The following is a 19,986-nucleotide window of genomic DNA, read 5'->3' on the forward strand; positions in this document are numbered from 1 at the left end:
CGCATTCAGAGGGGACTGTACAGTAGAAAGATTAAAAACATAATTCATAATCATTGTCATGGTCAAGGAAACATTTATGGAAGGAGTCGTAAATCCAGTGACAACCTGATTGAGAAAAACCAGTTAATGAAGATGAATACACGAATGAAAAAATAATTATTTATGAGTATTATTATTACATAATTCATTATATTATTTATGTGTTGCTTGCTCTCCAATCTCGCAGTCAACTTTATAATAAATGCAAACTCAGACGCACAAGGATCTCAACATCTGTGAAGTTTTATTTCTCTCCAGATCTTTTTTGTTTCCAGTTCTCTCATTTTGGCCAGAGGCACACAGATTTCTGGGGAACAAAAAATCCAAACAAACCACAATCTCATTGCAAGCTGCCTGAATCTCTTCTTTTTATCCATACCCTTTTCTTATCAGTTCTCCCGTCATATTGCATATTAGAATAATGCTTTATGGGAAATGCCATGCCGTCTCAGCACGCACACACACACACCAGTCTCTCTGGTTGTTCATGCTCGCACCCATGCACACACAGACCCATGCACACACACACTCTCTCTCTCACACACACACACCTCTGCAAACCCTGTTACGCAGACACATACTTGCTCTCATTTTCTCTCCATAACGACTTTCCAATCTCTGATTTTTTCCTTTTCCCCCCCACTCTCTTTCAGCATCATGCAGGACTGCAGGTTACTTTTTATCTTCACCACACACAGAAGGTTCTGGAGAGCTAGCAGAGGATTTCTGCACTAGCTAGAAATTAACCTGGAGGTCTAAGATAAATACTATAGTCATATTAATATCATCGTTATTCTTATCTTCATATTTATATGCAGTCAGAGTCTGACTGATATAAATCGTGTATTTTCTTCTTCTCCTTTTTTTCTTCCCAAGATAATTATCCTAGAAAATAAATTAAGTACCTGTGCAAATATCCACAAATTGAAGTGTTCACATTTAAGACAGTAGTGCCCCCTGGTGGCAGAGCCATAGGATGCAGCTGATTCAAGTCGAAGCAAGCGAGCGAGCGAGTGAGTGCACGGAGGTCGAAACACACACGTTTAACAGATAACGACCCCCTGGGCGTCCAGATCCGACCAGACCAAACGAACAGCTTCTTCACACACCGCTCGGGGTTCGACATGGAAAGCGTCTCCGCTACAGGAGTCCAATCACGGAGCAAACAGAACAATGACCCGAGGATTTTTGTTGAGCGAGCATGGGGTTTTTTGTGTGTGTTCGCATCAAATTGAATGCAGTGTTTCACAACGCAGATGTGAAAAACAAACAGAATACAAAAGGATGGAAAGACTGAGCTGATCGACAACAAAAGAGCATGACAGACGGAAAAGCTGAGATATGGCACAGAGTTTCGATTAAAGGTGCAGTTCGTAATTTTTCTTTAACTTTACAAAGAACATCATTTCAAAGACACCTTAGAAAAACTGCATTTTGCAATGTTGCCATGCAACTAATCGAACTATTTTATTCATTTACGTTTAGCGTTTTTCTTTTTTGTTGTTGTTTTTTTTTTTTCTGGCCCAGAAATAGGCTCCACCCCAAACCGAATCTCAGTTTCAAACACAATCCAGTGGGGCCGATTGAGGGGAAAGACAGGCTTGTTAGTGCTTTCATCGCAAATGAAGTTCACCTCACAGGTAGGAGATGACTCTGAAAACAGCAAACTGCTCCTTTAACCGTTAAAGCAGAGGTGCGTAAGGCTGAAGAGGCAGCAGGTTTCTCAGGCTGTGTTAACGGTTGAATTCAGATTAGGTAGGAACAGAACGGCAGAACTGGACCAGATTTGGAACACTTCCTGTTCAAATTGAGACAGATCAACCGCAAGCACCATTTACAAATCCCGCCTTGTCGTTTTCTGTGGTTTTTTTGTTTTGCTACAAGAAAATAACAGATCCATATCTTCAAAAAGTTCTAGAGCAACGTCTGAATTTAGCATGCACTTTCAGTTGGAACAGTGGAAAGACCAACTCACAAGCACCATTTATCAGGAAACAAGTCCTGATTCATCTTTTTTTTCCCTCTGTATTTGGTTTGCTACACGAAAACAACAGGTCTTTATCTGAATTATGGTCCACTTCCCCAAATGGGCGGGGCTTATTTGCTTCTTTCTCTACTTTAGGTTGTTGCCTGGAATTCTGAACTGATCCTGAACTTTAGTTGAGATGAATCTGGCTTGTTGGAGCAGAGGGAGCCATGTAGTTCTGGGAGAATGGGATATTCCCATTTTAATGCGACACCCTGATCCACTAATTACAACAAGAACATTCATCATGGAAGGATAACATTTTCCATTTCTCTTCTTATTCCCCTTTCTGTTGGTCCGTTTCCACCACAGGAACCATCTCAGGAAGTGTGACAAGGGAACTAGTGGTGTTTCCAACACTCTTGAGGAACCATGTCAGATAGGTCCTGCGCCTTTCCGGTTCCTGTTCTAGATTAGCCACTTTTGGGCCGGGGCTTGCCAAATCAAATGCCACCGTCTAAATAATTTAGGTTCTTCCTTACACTGTGCTAACGGCATAAATATTCTTGAAGTGTGAAATTCTTGATTTAAAACTTTCAATAACTGTATTCCTGTAATAGAGGAAAAACAAGAGCAACAACTTGCTTTGGCATCCATCACACCATTCTGGAATTTTCCACATTGGTCACAGATGTCCTGTAGAACAGGAACTTGTCGAGGAACCCTAGCGCTCTAATTCAGGAGAGTTTAGTTTCTGAAAAGATTCCAGTGGAAATATGCATCAAGTTAGCGATCAGATTCGGGTGAATTTCTCGAACCAAGTGAACCTTCTGCATCTTTGAGGTACGTCTATTCAACAAAGAACCGCTGACACGACCCGATCCATTGCCACTGCAAAGGCTCATGGGAGAGGGAATTCTCACTGAACTGTAATTCCATGAGAAGTTCTAAAACGGGGGAAATCAACCAATCACATACCGTTTGAGCAGTGGAAAGGCTTACGAGTATATTCAAAGTTTTACTTTTGTCTTTTAACATTATTGTTCAACACCTCTCACTAAATGGTGCTGGTGTACTGCCACAAAGATGGCGAGGAAATTATGCCGAGGCTTTATAAACACTCTGTTCAACCAGTCGGGATTCCAAAGTTTCAAAATTCATGCTAATACCCGAAATCACTAACTAGCCAAACTAAACTGGGTGGAGCCAGCGCTGTATATAGCTGCATCACATTCCGGAACTTTCTGTCTCCTACGCATACAGTCAGGTAACATTATTCAAAACATTGCATTTGTGTAACGTTGTGTATAATGTTAGCTATATTAGCTTCTCAGAAAACACACCGTCATGAGGGCATGACATGGCTTCATTGCTGTATAGTAAGTGTAACCCCTCGAAGAGAACGGCTGGCCCCAGCCCCGTTTCGATGTTTGGGGTTTCTCCCAAATATGATGTTTTACGTTGCAGTAAATCATTTCAAAAAATGGTTGTTTACAGGACCTAACGGCAAAACCTGATCATTATCCCTTATGCTTGAGATTTTTGTTTTCCTACTAAATGATTATAACCGCACGAGCCAAAAAATTAGCACCAGAATCACTTATTATTGTACTTAACGTGTTTCAGGGCGGAGGTTCCTTGAACTTATCCAGCTAAGTGAGAAACCTCATGTGGTCCATCACTCCACCGGGAGCTACATTAACACGGCCGTAAAGCAGACACGCTCCTCATACATATCTGACATCGCTCGTCTGAAACTCGGCCAGGGTGAGAGTGAACTCAGATGTCAGTCTGTGATTGGTCGATGTAAAGGAAGACGCCTGCACCGACACCTGGCGCTTACGTGTGAAAATTTGTTACTAGGTTATCCTGGTAAGTCTAAGGGCAGATGTAGAATTCTCTCAATAAACAAAGGTGAAAGCTCACATGTGCTTCCTCCATCTATAGAAAAAATGAAAGTCAGTTTCAAAAATTGTTGATCGTAGCAATTTCCATTCCATTCAAAGTTAACGACTGTAATGTAACCTTGGCTGATTTCTCTGACAAAATGAACGGGACCTTGAGACCTTTACTGTCGCCATTGCAATTTGTGCACGCTGAAGTTTGACATAATATAACAACTGCCCCCAGACTTTCATGAAAAACTCGTCAGTGATTTCTGATTTTTTAAATTTCCTTTTCAACTTGACAAACAGCTGGAGTATTCGTTGTTTTTGTAAGTGTTGATTAGTCCGACTTGAGTTCACTGGTTAGAGGAAGGGGTTCGGGGTGGGGGTGTAATAAAATAAGGGATGAAATGAAAAGTGCTTGGGCAACAAAACAAATACAGTTAAAGAACAAACAAACAAGGAAGCAGAATGATGCTGAGAAGAGAATCGAACTATTTCATGAGTTGAACAAGATTAAAAAATACTACTCTGGAATCAATCCAGGTCCTGTGAATGAGGTTGCTTAAAAGAGGTGTGTGTGTGTGTGTGTACATTTGCACTGTTTGTGTGGATCCACATCTGCGTGTCTCTAGATGTGTGTATCAGGCGAGCGTGACAGCTGGGGGAGGGCATGGAGCAATTTTCCAGTTTATGCAGCCAGAAGTAGGCGGAGCCAAGTCAGTTCAGGAAGGAGGAGGAAAGATGTGTGCCGGTCTAGGCCCCTCCCCCATCCGCTCAGAGCTCCACCCCTTTGTAGATCCGAGACGCGATGTGAGTGAATGCTAGTGGAGCCTCCCAGAGGTGTGTGGGGCACACGCTCAGCTGACACACTTCCCCCTGGAACATGACCTTTGACCCCGGCGGCTCGTGGCTGCAGCCGCACCCCCTTGCTGCATCGCGCACGGCCAGTACCAACTCGGTGGGAGCGTGTGGGGGGCGGGGCCTCACATCCCTGCCCCTTCCCCTGTGCCAGGGCTCGGCCTCTTTCTGATTCCCAAATAGATGGCAACTGAGAGAGAGAGAGAGAGAGAGAGAGAGAGAGAGAGAGAGATACAGAGAAACAGATTATTCAGCTCCTTTTGCTGAAGTGTTCTGTGCAGTGTTCACTGTCTCTGGAACTAGAAAACCGAATGTTGAGTAAATTAGTGAAATCTATTAGACACAAGCATGTGTAAGAGTCAAGGCATAATTTTTATAATTGAACTTTCTGTTATTAACCCATACGGCGGTGAGGCTCACCCTGAGAGCGAAGATCGGCTGACTCTCTCAGGTTCATTTGTGACCCTGAAAAATCAAAGGACACGTTTAAGAATTCTGAACAGTCCTCGCTGGCTCAGGAACGCACCGTGCCACAGGACTTGGGACAAAACCAGGCGCAATGCAGCATCGGTCCAGAGCTAAATGGGACGTCCAGCATGGTAAAACACACACACACACACATAAAGAAAAAAAGCCTTGTGAGGACCAGCCAAAAGGTCCCCACAAGGTCAGATATTCCTTTCAATACGGGGACATTTGGTCCCCACCCATATCTGCGCACAGGCAGGCACACACACACACACACACACACAAAGAAAAAAAGCCTTGTGAGGACCAGCCAAAAGGTCCCCACAAGGTCAGATATTCCTTTCAATACGGGGACATTTGGTCCCCACCCATATCTGCGCACAGGCAGGCACACACACACACACACACACACACACACACACACACACACACACACACACACAAAGAAAAAAAGCCTTGTGAGGACCAGCCAAAAGGTCCCCACAAGGTCAGATATTCCTTTCAATATGGGGACATTTAGTCCTCACCCATATCCGCACACACTCACACACACACATACACAAATCCAGATGGATGCACTGTTATCCATGCATGCACACATGCATGCTCACACACACAGGCGAACAAAGAGAGAGAGAGAGAGAGAGACAGAGGCATGCGAGAAACAGACAGGCAGACAGACGGGCAGGCAGATGCGTAGGCAGACAGGCGAGAGCGAGACACAGGAACTTACTAACTGTTTTGGATCCCTGTGGAAGAGTGCAACCCGATACTGACTTATTAGAACCCTGCCTCTTAGAGGGGTCGAGATTGACCCTGAGAGAGAGAGAGAGAGAGAGAGAGAGAGAGAGAATGTTAAAAAAAAAGAAAGAGAAGCAGAGACAGGAAGACAGAAGGAGCAGCGGGTTTTTCAGGGGACGGAGCAGCAGCACTACAGACTAGCAGAGTGTTTTAGTGTAGAGTTCTCACACACACACACACAGAGCAAAGACAATACTTTCCAGCAATGTTGTTACACTTGGTAGTGAAATGCTATGTTGTAGATAACGTACACACTTTTCCAACACTGCACCTTTCAGAAAGTACAAACAACAATCAAAGGTCATGACAACGATCAATTAATTTATTCACTGTTGCCGGCGTGGGTCACGTCACACCACAGAAACGGCATAAACTGTACAAACGTAGCTTCGATGTACACTGTGTTTAGCATCCTGTAAGTGTGTTACGAAATAAACAATGCAACAAAAAAAAAAGCAAATGTAGATTTACACTGCGTTGAACTGGAACTGTGAATTTGGGTTTTTGATGTCCAAGTGGCTAAAGTGAAGAAATCATTGTTGCCAGACAACTGGGAAACATGGACACTACAGTAGCTAGAAAGTGAGGCGAACGATTTCGTTAACAGCAACATGCTAGGTCAGTCGCTTATCCAAACATCGGATAGACAGAAGGACAGCGGAAATGAGAGAGAATTATAAGAAACGGTAATGTTTCTCTCAGATATGCTGTTAAATTATGAATAAAATTCACTTTTATTACATTCAGCAGCGGCTGCTAATCAAGAACAGGAGAGTCATTGTGTGTAGCGTACCTGCGCGTGATTTTGGAGGTGATCTTGCTGAACAGGTTGGCCGTGGCTCTGGAGCGGCCGTGCGACGGCAGCGTGGCATCGTGGCTGAGCGTGGGCGAGGTGGGCGGCGGCCCGTAAGTGGAAGGCACGCGCTCCCGAATCTGCCCGCCATGGAACGTGCTGCGTATGGTGGAACCTCGAGTCAGCCTACACCGATCTGCCGAGGACGAGGAGGACGACGCTCCTGCTCCGGAAATACTGAGAGTGGAGGGAGAGGCGGGGGGGAGACGGTGGGAGAGAGAGCTGCACAGAGAGACACAGAGATCAGTTTATACAGCGTTTTATTGTTCACATTATTCACAAGCTATAAAATCAGCACAATGCATCATGCTAAAATCATGTGTATGTGTGTGTGTGTGTTTTACCTGTTCTCCTTGCCGTTCTGGAGTAGAGACTGTCTGTCTGTGCTGGGCCGATCTGTGCACACGTACGTGTTCCTGCGTGTCATCGCACTGCCAGGGATGTTATTCTACCAAACACACACACTGCAATCAAATTCACGCTGTTAAATATTTCCTATCGACTGTTATTCTCTCGAATCTTCTTCATGCAGCAATAACAGCAACATCTTCATCCATTTCCCCGCCCCCTTCTTTGATTGACAGCTAAGCCCCTCCTCCTACTGTTCTGAAAGACTATGTTGAATGTTTGTGGCTTTCCAAAGACCGAGCATTTCTCTCCGTCTTCACTTTTCTTTCTTTGTTTCAGTTTGTCAGATGTTACAGATGCCGCAAAACTCAAACCCGCAATAACGATTACATTATCAGACACTGTATGTGTTTACAAAACAAAAACAGGTTTGACTGTCATTTTTCTGAGCCGAACCCATCTCTTTATCTCTCTTTCCGTGTATCTCCAGCTTACAGTGGTGGCGGTCATGTCTTTCCGCCGCTCGGGGATCTCGGCTTTGTTTGGGTTGTTGGCCGTGCTGACCATGGGGCTAGAGGGCGGGAGGCTGCGGCTGCCCATCACGCTGCAGCTGGCCTTGCGTGGGGGCATGCGGCTCTCGCGCAGCTCGCGGTCGGCCCCACCTGTCGGACTGCGCTTCGGGTGCATCACCGGCATACTTGGACCACCTGAAACACACACACACACAGGTTTTAGTGTTTAAAGTCTCTTATTATTTATGGGGAGGTGTTCTGCATCAGGGGGAAAAAGGAGATCCTCTACAAGTGTCTCCAACCTTGACGTTATATATAAAAGGTGCCAATAATTCTGAAACCAGCGTTTTGTTAGCCTGGGCCCGCCCATCCTAAGCGTGATGCAACACGAGGGCCTGTTGCGAGCTTAGTCTGGCAAGGCAAGCTATCTACAGCTCTTCCAAGCTCCCGAAAAATCGGGAACCAATCAACTTTGAGCATCTCCAACGGCCCTGGGTAGAGGCGTGTTCAAGGCAGTGACGTAGTAGAACTGCGACCGGAAGCCATAGATTGTTTACAGAATCTATGCCGGAAGTGCTTCATTCACGCTTCCGCATCTATTATGCATAGATGCTGTATTGAAAGCATTCAACGGGAAGTTCTCATTGAAAACGGAGCAAAGAGCAGCCCTGGAGGTATTTATTGAAAGGAAGGACGTTTTTGCCTTGCTCCCGACCGGCTTCGGTAAGAGTTTAATCTACCAGTTAGCCCCGTCGCGTCGCATACGTCAGAGGAAAGAGTGATGTGATTGGTTTAAGCTTCGTCACAGCCTTTTCTGGCTTCGACCAGTAGCAAACTGAGGCATTTCAGGGAGGCGGGTCAACCATGGGCTCTGGGAAACGGTTGGGCTTAATATCTTGGCCAGACCAATAGCTCGGAGAGCTTTGAAGTCGCGTTAGCCAGGCTAGCATTTTGTATCACTTACTTGAAAAACTTTTTATGGTAATTTTTTTTTGTCATTTTAATGAAGGTTGCTGATATTTCTGGACTCAGTGAAACCTAAGCATGAGTAGGTTTAGGTGTGTTAGAGTTACGCAAGGGCCGGGATTGGGTGGCAGGGCGGAGGGCGTGTCCCTTACAGAAGTCGCTGTGCCGTCGCTGGCGGTGGTAGGTGGAGGCGCTGCGCTGTGTCTTGCTGTGAGAGGAGGAGGAGGAGGATGAAGAGGCGGCGGCGGTGGAGGAGTGTTTGTTCGTTCCGTTGGTGATGGGGCTCGGCCTCACTCTCGGCAACGTCATGCTGCCAGTCACGCGTGACTCTGCCCCGTCCTGCAAATGGTAAGAAGAAAGACGACACTAATGCTAAAACAAACAGTGACCTAAACCTCAACTGCTCAACTGTAGTGTGTCTGAGCGAAGGAATGTGAGCGTGTGGTTGAATAACCTCAGTCTTCAGGCCCAGCAGAAGGTAAGTTGCAGTGACTTCGTTATATTTCTGATTGAGTAACGCATCTTTAATGTCCTCTGTAGTGAAACCCATCCCGACCATCACCTCTACAAAGAGAAAGAGATACAAAGAGGTTAAAGCGGCCGTGTGGAATGTTTCTGCCGGCTCTGAGATAAACTACAATGAAAACGCTGACAAGTTAAATCCCTCACCCACAGACTAACCCCATGCCCTCTTTCAAACCTATGCTGACTTGAAGTAAAAGGGGGCGGAGCTGATTAGCTCTGTCCTGGAAATCATATTGTTAGAAGAAACTATCTCAGGTGTTCGTCTGCTCTGTGTGTGAGAGCGCACCGATGCGGCTGGGGTCACTGTAGTCCTCCACTGGCTCCACATGAGGCTTCAGTTCGTCGCCTTCATACCCTGTGTTCATCCACTTGTCCTTCATCACTTGCTGTGGGGCGACACGGAAGGGGTCCAAGCATTTAGCTGAAGGTAACCAAGACACCTGAACTCTGTGTGTATAGATATCTATATTTATATTTATACATACACACGTGTGTGTGTGTGTGTGTGTGTGTGTGTGTGTGTGTGTGTGTGTGTGTGTACATGCACCTCCAGTGTGCAGCGCTTGCTGGGGTTGAGCACAAGAAACCTGCGCAGAATCCCCTCACAGTCAGTGGACATGTAAAAGGGCACTCGATACTTCCCTCTGAGCACACGCTCACGCAGCTCCTACAACACACACACACACACACACACACACACACACACACACACACACACACACACAATAGTGCGCACAGTGTTCAACAACCTGCTGCATGTGAACTCGATGTTCGGGAAGTGTATAACTGAGGGTATGGGTTACTGTCAAATCTAAAAGCAGTCAGAATGAACAGACGAAGGTAGGGAACTAGTGAAGGGAGCAAGCAAGCAGTGGAACAGTGATCAGTGAGTAGGGACTTTGTAAAGGGCATAAGAAGCTTGGGAAATGAGTTCAGGAGGTCTGGGCAAAATACAGAGTCAAGAAAGAAGGGAAAAACCAACCAAAGGAATTTGGAAAGAGTGTACACAAATTTGTTAGAATCGGTAAAGGGAAGCGTGGAGGAAAACTGGAACGGTTAGTTGGAGAAAATTCGGACTTGACCCCTGACCTTGAGGTTCTGTCCGTCGAAGGGCAGCGAGCCGCTAACCAGCGTGTACAAGATAACCCCCAGGCTCCAAATGTCCACCTCGGGCCCGTCATATTTCTTGCCCTGGAAGAGCTCGGGTGCGGCATAGGGTGGGCTGCCGCAGAATGTGTCCAGCTTATTCCCCAATGTGAACTCATTACTGAAGCCAAAATCCGCTATCTTTATGTTGGAGTCGGCGTCCAGCAGCAGGTTCTCCGCCTTTAGAGAAAGACAGAGAAGCAGAAAGTATCCAGAAAGTGAAGTACTGAGTAAAAGGAAACGTAGTTAAACTTCAAATGTTAAGCAAGCTAGGCTAATATCCGTCATTATTATGAGCTCGCTCATGAGATGCGAACACCTCTATTTCTGTTTTGCTGTTGCATGAGTTGAACTTGACATCTGTTTCAGTGTGTTAACAAACTCCAGTAAACTAGCGAGGTTAGCTATGGTAAGGTACGTGCGCCTCGCTAACTGAACCGCATCTAGAATCAGCCACCAAGTTAAAGCCAAGTTCGCGAGCTAAAATCATTTTACTGTGTAATTAGCATCAACACACTGGGTGGCTAGCAGGACAGCTAATCGTGGTGTTCTGCCTGATGATCTCCAGCTTACCTTCAGATCCCTGTGAACGATGTTCTTCTGGTGACAGTAATGAACAGCCGAGACGATCTGCACACAAACGACAAACCCACGACTCGAAACAAGCTCAGGGGATGTGTCGTGTTGTTCATAATTTTTACCACAGCGAAGTGGAATTCTGGATTCTGATTGGTCGCAGGGTGTTTTCTGAGACGTGTAATCAACACTTGGGTGGGGTGATGCGACCTGTTTCTGTTATCACTCTCAGGTTGATTGCTTTCCTGCAAGTGTTTTATTTTCCTCTTATACCACTGTGATTTTCCAAGAATTACACATTTTAAAGAACTTCACGTCATATCAGTGCAGAGCGCAAACTCACCTGTCTGAATTTAGCTCTCGCCTCAACCTCCTTCATTCTCCCGTGAGACACCAGGTAGTCAAACACCTCACCTAATGAAATACGTCTGTTTTAATATCAGTGATAACTCACAGGGCATGATCAACATTATAAAGGGATGATAATAATAAGTGGAAGCCAAACGAATCTGTGTATGGAGTGGACTGAACCATTCATGCCTTCAGTGGGGGAGGTGAGATACTGTAATCCCTCTCAAAGCTCCCCAATGAGCACAAAGAGGTGAAACACAGACACTCAGCCAGACATTCGAGGGAAACGAACTTGAGCAAAGCACGATGCTGAAGGTATTTCAGACTGCCTGATAAACGTGTCGTGTCTCGTGAGGATTCAGACGCTTACCTCCGCTCGCGTACTCCATGACTAGATAAAGAGTTTTTTCTGTCTCGATCACCTCAAACAGTTGCACTGAAATGTGACAAACATTCACCATTATATTAAATTAGCAATAAAGCAAAAATAATTACAGAAAAACAGACACATTTAGACAGAGACAGAGAGACCGACACAAACAGAAAGACATACAGTTAGATAGACAGAGAGGCAGAGAGAGAGAGAGAGAGAGAGAGAGACAGACAGACAGACAGACACAAAAAGAAAGATACAGTTAGATAGAGAGAGAGAGAGAGAGAGAGACAGGCAGACAGTCAGGCAGAGACAGATAGTTAAATCGACACAGAGAGACAGACATACAGGCAGGCAGACAGACAGATCGACAGAGAGAGAGAGGGACAGAAAGATAGACAGGCAGATAGAGACAGATGGATAGATAGATAGAGAGAAAGAGAGACAGAAACACAGACAGACAGTAAGACAGACAGGTAGAGACAGATGGTTAGATAGACAGAAGAGAGAGAGAGAGAGAGACACAGACAGACAGACAGATAGACAGAGACAGACCAGCAGAAACAGACAGTTAGATAGAGAGAGAGAGGCAGGCAGAAAGACAGAGTTAGATAGACCGAGAGAGACAGACAGACAGCATGAAAGAGAGATAGACAGGAAAATATGTAGACAGGCAGAAAGAAAGTATAGACAGACAGACACGAATAGATGCTATATGATGTGCTTATGCATTAACCAAAGTGTGTGTGTGTGTGTGTGTGTGTGTTACCTATGTTGGGGTGACGAAGAGCCTTCATGATCCGCACCTCACGAAATAGCTAAAAATAAAAAATAAAATAAAAAAATCACAGGAACATGGTGAGAACACACACACACACACACACACACAAATCACACTCAGGGAAGAAGCCAGGAAACGGAGGTTTAATGAGCATAGGTGCCCCATGCAACTGCACTTTAATTGATTTGCGTGCACACACATACACACACACGGAAAAAACACATTCTGTTCCACTCTTTCTCTTTCCTCCTCTCTTATCCTCAGGCAGGATCCTATAGATCGGCCCTGTTGCCATAGAAACCCCTGTGAGGAGACCGAGTGCTGGTCCAGCTGAGCCGGGGGGGATGATGGGATACATGTGCAGCAGTCAGGAAGCTACAACACAAACACGGATGGAACTAACCTACCAGCTATGCTACACTGGAGACATTCAATCAGTTAGTGAAGCTTTAATTAAACAGATCCGCTCCCAAAGGATTCTGGGAAATGTAGTTAACTACTCGCTTGGTTAATAATATCTCAGCTGCTCCCCAAACAGTGAATGTAACAGACAGACAGAGGCCACGCCTACTTCAGTGTGACTGACAGACGCAATAAAAACCCTCTCTCCCTTTGTAACCATAGTAACAGCAAAGCTAAGCACACTTAGCGCTGTTTTAAACCCACAGGCTACACATGAAAAATAGATACATGACTAAATAAATTAAAACCATAAACTGGATATTACTTTAGCAAAATATAAACATATCTACAGGAGTGAATTTATTTAGGAATGAGAGTGAGTGACACATTTTATGTGATTCATAAACCAGTTAGCTGAGGTAACTTCGCCAGCTAGTTACCTCACACATCATTTGTAGCTTTTATAGTCTGTCTATGTACAAAAAAACTCACACACACACACTCACTGGTTAGCCATGTTACATCTTTGACAATGATTTAATAAAAATATATGAAAAATATTAGCCACGTCATCTGTTCATTTTCTGCTTCTGTGTCAAGTAAGTTTGCTATCCGAAGTTTGCAAGTTAGCTAGCTAACTTGAAATGTTGGCTGAGGTGCTATCTGGAGGATTCTGAGCATCATCTCTGACTTACACAACAAAATAACACACAAAAACATTTTACTCTCCAGAGAAATATGCTGTGCTATGGGGTTAAGAGAATAGAATGGTGTGAAAAAAAGTCTCGTGTTGGTTAAACTGTTTGTGTAAATGTAATCTGTCTTTGTTATTGTGATGAACATCATTCAAGGCGCCGTCCCCACTCAGTCATAAACAATTCAGTAGCTCAGGATGTTCTGCTGAGAGTAAATACATTATTTAATTAATAATTAATTCATCATTTGATGAATTAGCCTTGCTCTTTCATTTCAGTAGCTGCAGCCTCGCAGCAGTCAGGTGGCCATCTTGGATTCAGTGCTATCTGCCAATATGCTAATCTGCAACAACTAATCTGGAGGCTTGCACATCAATGTAGCACCAAAAATAAATGATGTGGTTTACAGAAGGTTGCTACCTGTGTCTGACAAAAAACCTTGACATATCGAGGACCCGACATACCACGGCCCACCTGCATTACAAAAACGTCCCTTACATATCTGACTGATGCGACAGAATTATGTTTTATGCATATTGTAACAATCAATATATAAAAGAGGGAAGCCGGCAACAATGGTGCGGTTAACCGAACTATTTATTTCGAAATAATCATACAACCCCGATTCCAAAAAAGTTGGGACAAAGTACAAATTGTAAATAAAAACGGAATGCAATGATGTGGAAGTTTCAAAATTCCATATTTTATTCAGAATAGAACATAGATGACATATCAAATGTTTAAACTGAGAAAATGTATCATTTAAAGAGAAAAATTAGGTGATTTTAAATTTCATGACAACAACACATCTCAAAAAAGTTGGGACAAGGCCATGTTTCCCACTGTGAGACATCCCCTTTTCTCTTTACAACAGTCTGTAAACGTCTGGGGACTGAGGAGACAAGTTGCTAAAGTTTAGGGATAGGAATGTTAACCCATTCTTGTCTAATGTAGGATTCTAGTTGCTTAACTGTCTTAGGTCTTTTTTGTCATATCTTCCGTTTTATGATGCACCAAATGTTTTCTATGGGTGAAAGATCTGGACTGCAGGCTGGCCAGTTCAGTACCCGGACCCTTCTTCTACGCAGCCATGATGCTGTAATTGATGCAGTATGTGGTTTGGCATTGTCATGTTGGAAAATGCAAGGTCTTCCCTGAAAGAGACGTCGTCTGGATGGGAGCATATGTTGCTCTAGAACCTGGATATACCTTTCAGCATTGATGGTGTCTTTCCAGATGTGTAAACTGCCCATGCCACACGCACTAATGCAACCCCATACCATCAGAGATGCAGGCTTCTGAACTGAGCGCTGATAACAACTCGGGTCGTCCTTCTCCTCTTTAGTCCGAATGACACGGCGTCCCTGATTTCCATAAAGAACTTCAAATTTTGATTCGTCTGACCACAGAACAGTTTTCCACTTTGCCACAGTCCATTTTAAATGAGCCTTGGCCCAGAGAAGACGCCTGCGCTTCTGGATCGTGTTTAGATACGGCTTCTTCTTTGAACTATAGAGTTTTAGCTGGCGACGGCGGATGGCACGGTGAATTGTGTTCACAGATAATGTTCTCTGGAAATATTCCTGAGCCCATTTTGTGATTTCCAATACAGAAGCATGCCTGTATGTGATGCAGTGTCGTCTAAGGGCCCGAAGATCACGGGCACCCAGTATGGTTTTCCGGCCTTGACCCTTACGCACAGAGATTCTTCCAGATTCTCTGAATCTTTTGATGATATTATGCACTGTAGATGATGATATGTTCAAACTCTTTGCAATTTTACACTGTCGAACTCCTTTCTGATATTGCTCCACTATTTGTCGGCGCAGAATTAGGGGGATTGGTGATCCTCTTCCCATCTTTACTTCTGAGAGCCGCTGCCACTCCAAGATGCTCTTTTTATACCCAGTCATGTTAATGACCTATTGCCAATTGACCTAATGAGTTGCAATTTGGTCCTCCAGCTGTTCCTTTTTTGTACCTTTAACTTTTCCAGCCTCTTATTGCCCCTGTCCCAACTTTTTTGAGATGTGTTGCTGTCATGAAATTTCAAATGAGCCAATATTTGGCATGAAATTTCAAAATGTCTCACTTTCGACATTTGATATGTTGTCTATGTTCTATTGTGAATACAATATCAGTTTCTGAGATTTGTAAATTATTGCATTCCGTTTTTATTTACAACTTGTCCTTTGTCCCAACTTTTTTGGAATCGGGGTTGTACATCATAAAAAAAACTGCAGTCAAAGAGAAGAATGTCTAGGTGAGATAATTAATGTAATGTGAGTATATGGATGCAATGCGTCAGTATGTTGAGAGAGTGAAGTAGAAGACAGAGAAAGAGAAGGTGCCAGTGGGAGAGAGAATCAAAGTGCCAACAGAGAAAGTGTCTCAACAAGTAGTGACCTAGGGAGAGAGAGAGAAAAGCCATTTTATAACCAAACCCCTCACCAGGTGTGTCCCTGTCCCATTAACCAATTAGCCTGAGCCAGGCCAGCACGGCTAGTGCACTGACTAGGCCAGGCCTGTAGGAGGCACAGCTGGGCGTAACAATATCCATATGCACATTTTGTCCATACAGACTGAATATTTAAAAAATCAAGTATTCTCATGAGAGGAAACAGCTTACCTGATTGCTCAGATGGCATGTGCTCTACTTGTGCTTGCCTGCTCTAACTCTTACCTAATCACATGAGTAGAGGGATGACATTAGAGTTGCCTTAAGAATACTCTGGCCTCACATAACCACTTATACTTCATGCATCAGTCAGATAGGCCCTCTGGATGTAATCATTATCTTACCTGGGCTTCCATTTATATTTTGTGTTTCCCTTTGCTGCAGCTATCAGTGACCTCTGTTCTTCAATGACTGTCTTGAATTCAGGGCATGGTATTTTGAAATTCAATCTGACTTGAAGCTCAGCCTTCACCATTGCAACTGACGGTCTGTTTCTCTTATCAGACCAAACATCTTCCATATGACTGAAAACTCGCTCTGCAAAGGCATTGCTCACAGGTATTGAAAAAACAAAAGCAACTACTTTCAACAATTTAGTTGACTCTTACCCCTTTTCCACCAAATCAGTTCCAGGGCTGGTTCGGGGCCAGTGCTGGTGTTGGTTCACAACTTGTTCAACTTGCGAGCCAGCTGAGAACCAGTTTGCTTTTCCATAGCTCGCGGTGCTAAGGGAAGCCACGTCATTACGTCGCTGTATACGTCAGTTACGTCGTTGTATACGTCAGTTACGTCGCTACGTTTGCATAAACCTTGGCGCGAATATCAAAGCAAAAACAACACAGAAGAAGCAACAACAACAACAATAATAATGGATGACTTCGCGTTTGTACAGCTGCTGCTTCTCGTCGCTTAAAAATGGCGATCTTTCGCGGTCTTGTTATTGTTGTTGGTCTTAAAAACTCCACCCCCCCACCCCCGCTGACGTAAGCGGTTCTTTCCTCTGGCCCAGCAGAGAGCTGGTGCTAGCCTGGAACCGGTTTTTCTGGCCCCAGAACCAGTTCTTTGTCAGTGGAAACAGAAAACCCGGTTCCAAACTAAGCACTGGCCCTGAACCAGCCCTGGAACTGCTTTGGTGGAAAAGGGGCATCAGTTGCCTTGCTGAAAAAAAAAAAGGCCCACTTTCTATCTGGTGTTAGGTCTTTTGGAATGGTGTCTAACACCTCATTCAGGATGACCACATCACTGTACAGCTTGTCTTCATCAACACCCAGGGCAAGTTTCTCCACTAAAAGATCCAATTCAGACCACTGGAGTGATTGTCCTTTTTTAAGGCTGAGACAGGCAATATGTGCAATTATCTGATCATTGAAATCAAATTTGTCCTCACTGCTTTTTCCAAAAATCTGTCTGCCAGGCTTTTGAACATCTCCTGTTGTAGAGGTAGAAGTTTCCTGAGTGTTTGCTTTGCTTTACTGCCATAGAATTGGTCTTTGCGTCTTGCAATCAGCTGACTGCGCAAATGGTTCATCACAGAGTGCACATCAATAACAGTTGCACTGTCACTCTCTAATATTCTAATAGATGAGTCAAACTCTTGCATCACATTGTGCATGAATGCCAGGACACATTCAGCAACAGTACCATCCACATTCTCCGCATCAGTTGCACCACACACACATGCCCAGATGATACTTGGGCAGTCCTCCTGTCCTAGAGACACAAAATAAGACTTTAGAGCTGGCCAACTCTCCAAAATCCTCTGAATTGCTGGCAGCAAAGACAGCCACCGTGTGGGGACATGTCTCAGAATGTCCTTATATTTTGTATTTGTAAATTCACAGAAGTCCTTAAGCAATTCCACTTTTTTAGCAGAACAACTGAATTCACTATACACCTTCAGCACAAAGGCCTCCACATCACACCCTCCAGCACTGAAGATGCGATTTGCTGTTTTCACACTGTTGTTAATGATATGACACTTGCAATTGCCCTTCAGAATATGTGGATTAGCTGCTTTGAGTTTCTGAAAGACAGATTTGTGCCGCCCATAATTAACTGATGCATTATCTGCACCATAGACGCTGATTTGGCTGATTGAAAGCCCATTGCTCTCAGTAATGGTGACTATCTGCTTGAATATGGCTTCACTAGACTCGTCAGGGTCGTCATAGAATTCTAACAAGCCATACTTGACACCTTCAGAGGCCCTGAAATACTGGACTGTGTAGGGAAACAATTTTGTATGGCCAGAGTTGGAAGCATCAGAACGTACTACAAAGTAGTGTGCTCTCTTCAACTCTTCTGCTAGTCTTTGCTGACTAAATGGTGCCAACACATTTTCGACTAAGGCCTCACTCTTAGGCTACATCCACACGACAACGGCAACGAGATTTTTTTTTCTAAATATCGCGTCCACATGGGCAACGGATCAGTAAAATTTCAGGTACATATGACAATGCAACGTTTGCTGAAAACGATGCAATACACATGCCACACCTCTACGTGCGCTGTAAGACGGTCCCATCGGAGACACCAGAACAATAGAAGAAGTAGACGCATGTGCATAAACCCCTTCTTCTGTAGCATCAGCCACATAAAGTTTTGATTATTAATCAGTAGCGTAAAACGAAAGACACGGAAAGAGGAATGAATGGGGGTAGATGGAGAAAGAGAGGAATGAATGGGGGTAGATGGAAGCCGGTATGCCAACATTCTGATATCCTCCAGAATTCTTTAATGGTCCGGAATAAATTGAATGCTACACGTTGATGGATTACTTTGTTCTTCTACGCCCTTTTTGAGGAATGTATTGTCGGACTTAAACAAACATCTGAAGAGGTGAGATCGCTCCTTTTTTTTTTCCTATTTTTGCTGGCGGGATTGTTTTTGTTTTTGGAAAGCGCATGGGCGGTGCGCGGTTTGGTTATACTGCTTCTGCAGTGTTTGGACTAAAGACTCTGCCCTAAGGGCTATTCTCTCACTCTCTCTCTCTCTCTCTCTCTCTCTCACTTTGCACCATTACACAATAAATATTCACAGTGAAAATATTTTGTAAGCGCGTTTCATGAACCAAGTTATAGGATTTGTTGACAACTCGCATCGAGTTCGTTACACTTCTACCTGGCGTGAAGCACTGACAGTCATGTGGTTGTGACGTCATCGTAAACAAATCCGTTCTACTCATCCAGACGACTTCGCAACGGTGCCGTTGCCAGATTTTTTCACTCTGGAACCCGTTCTCAAAAGATTTCGTTTTGGGCCACCCAAAACGCCGGTGCTGTGTGGACACCAGGCCAAAACGATAAACAATTTTATCAGATTCACCTGAATCCGTTGCCATGTGGACAGGACCTTAGTTCTGCCACAGGACATCTTTGTTGCAATGTCGGAGTCATTAAATATTTTAGCACTGACTTTGTTGCCACAATCGGTTGACAGGTAGCTATGACCATGCCGCACACCATGATAAGTGGCTGTTAATTCAGCGACAGTAACTTTGTCTGCTGAGCTTTTGGTTATCATAAATGATGAAATTGCCCTCGTTTGTTTCGTAACCTGAACGTGACTCTGATGTTTTTTGGTTTTGGCATGGTCATCTAAAGCAGTTTTCCCTTCATGCTTAATGATAATCTTTGCTGAGCAAAGGGAACACGGAGCAGAATGTGGATCGCCTGGGGTAGGTTTTAGCCATGAGTAATTTACGTTTTTCATCCAGTCATTATTAAAACAAGTGTAACGTTTCATTTCATTTTTAACTGGCCTGTCAGTCCCCGTAGTACCATCATCCTCAGTCGTCTCTCCTCCCATGATGTCAACGATATTTAGAAGAACCTGATTTGCGATTTGACTCCGCTTTCCGCTTCCCAACCTCCAGCACGCCTCAGTTTAATTGATGCACGAGCGAGATGGCTATGCTACATCACCCCCCCCCCCCCACACACCTGCCCTGTCAGTGGCCGTGCATGCAGCCTGCGCACGA

The 19,986-nt window shown here is 44.4% G+C and overlaps 1 protein-coding gene across 2 annotated transcripts in view; it reads right to left on the reverse strand.

The window, feature by feature from the left end:
- Positions 1–262: 262 nt before the first annotated feature.
- The window catches only part of mark4a (MAP/microtubule affinity-regulating kinase 4a), a 41,338-nt gene continuing 21,614 nt past the window's right edge, over positions 263–19,986 (reverse strand). The window contains exons 4-18 of one of the 2 annotated variants that reach the window (XM_060912981.1): positions 12,441–12,489; positions 11,669–11,734; positions 11,291–11,361; positions 10,945–11,001; positions 10,315–10,551; positions 9,773–9,892; positions 9,512–9,611; positions 9,155–9,264; positions 8,853–9,039; positions 7,718–7,929; positions 7,219–7,322; positions 6,815–7,096; positions 5,950–6,036; positions 5,173–5,217; positions 263–4,942 (exon numbers count right to left, since the gene is read on the reverse strand). In XM_060912981.1, the coding sequence (XP_060768964.1) occupies positions 4,669–4,942; positions 5,173–5,217; positions 5,950–6,036; positions 6,815–7,096; positions 7,219–7,322; positions 7,718–7,929; positions 8,853–9,039; positions 9,155–9,264; positions 9,512–9,611; positions 9,773–9,892; positions 10,315–10,551; positions 10,945–11,001; positions 11,291–11,361; positions 11,669–11,734; positions 12,441–12,489 (2,001 nt within the window). In that variant the 3' untranslated portion in view covers positions 263–4,668. The remainder of the gene's footprint in view (positions 4,943–5,172; positions 5,218–5,949; positions 6,037–6,814; positions 7,097–7,218; positions 7,323–7,717; positions 7,930–8,852; positions 9,040–9,154; positions 9,265–9,511; positions 9,612–9,772; positions 9,893–10,314; positions 10,552–10,944; positions 11,002–11,290; positions 11,362–11,668; positions 11,735–12,440; positions 12,490–19,986) is intronic. The other variant, XM_060912980.1, reaches the window with a different exon arrangement.

The sequence above is a fragment of the Neoarius graeffei genome, chromosome 28 (genome assembly GCF_027579695.1).
Source record: "Neoarius graeffei isolate fNeoGra1 chromosome 28, fNeoGra1.pri, whole genome shotgun sequence".
Taxonomy (NCBI): domain Eukaryota; kingdom Metazoa; phylum Chordata; class Actinopteri; order Siluriformes; family Ariidae; genus Neoarius; species Neoarius graeffei.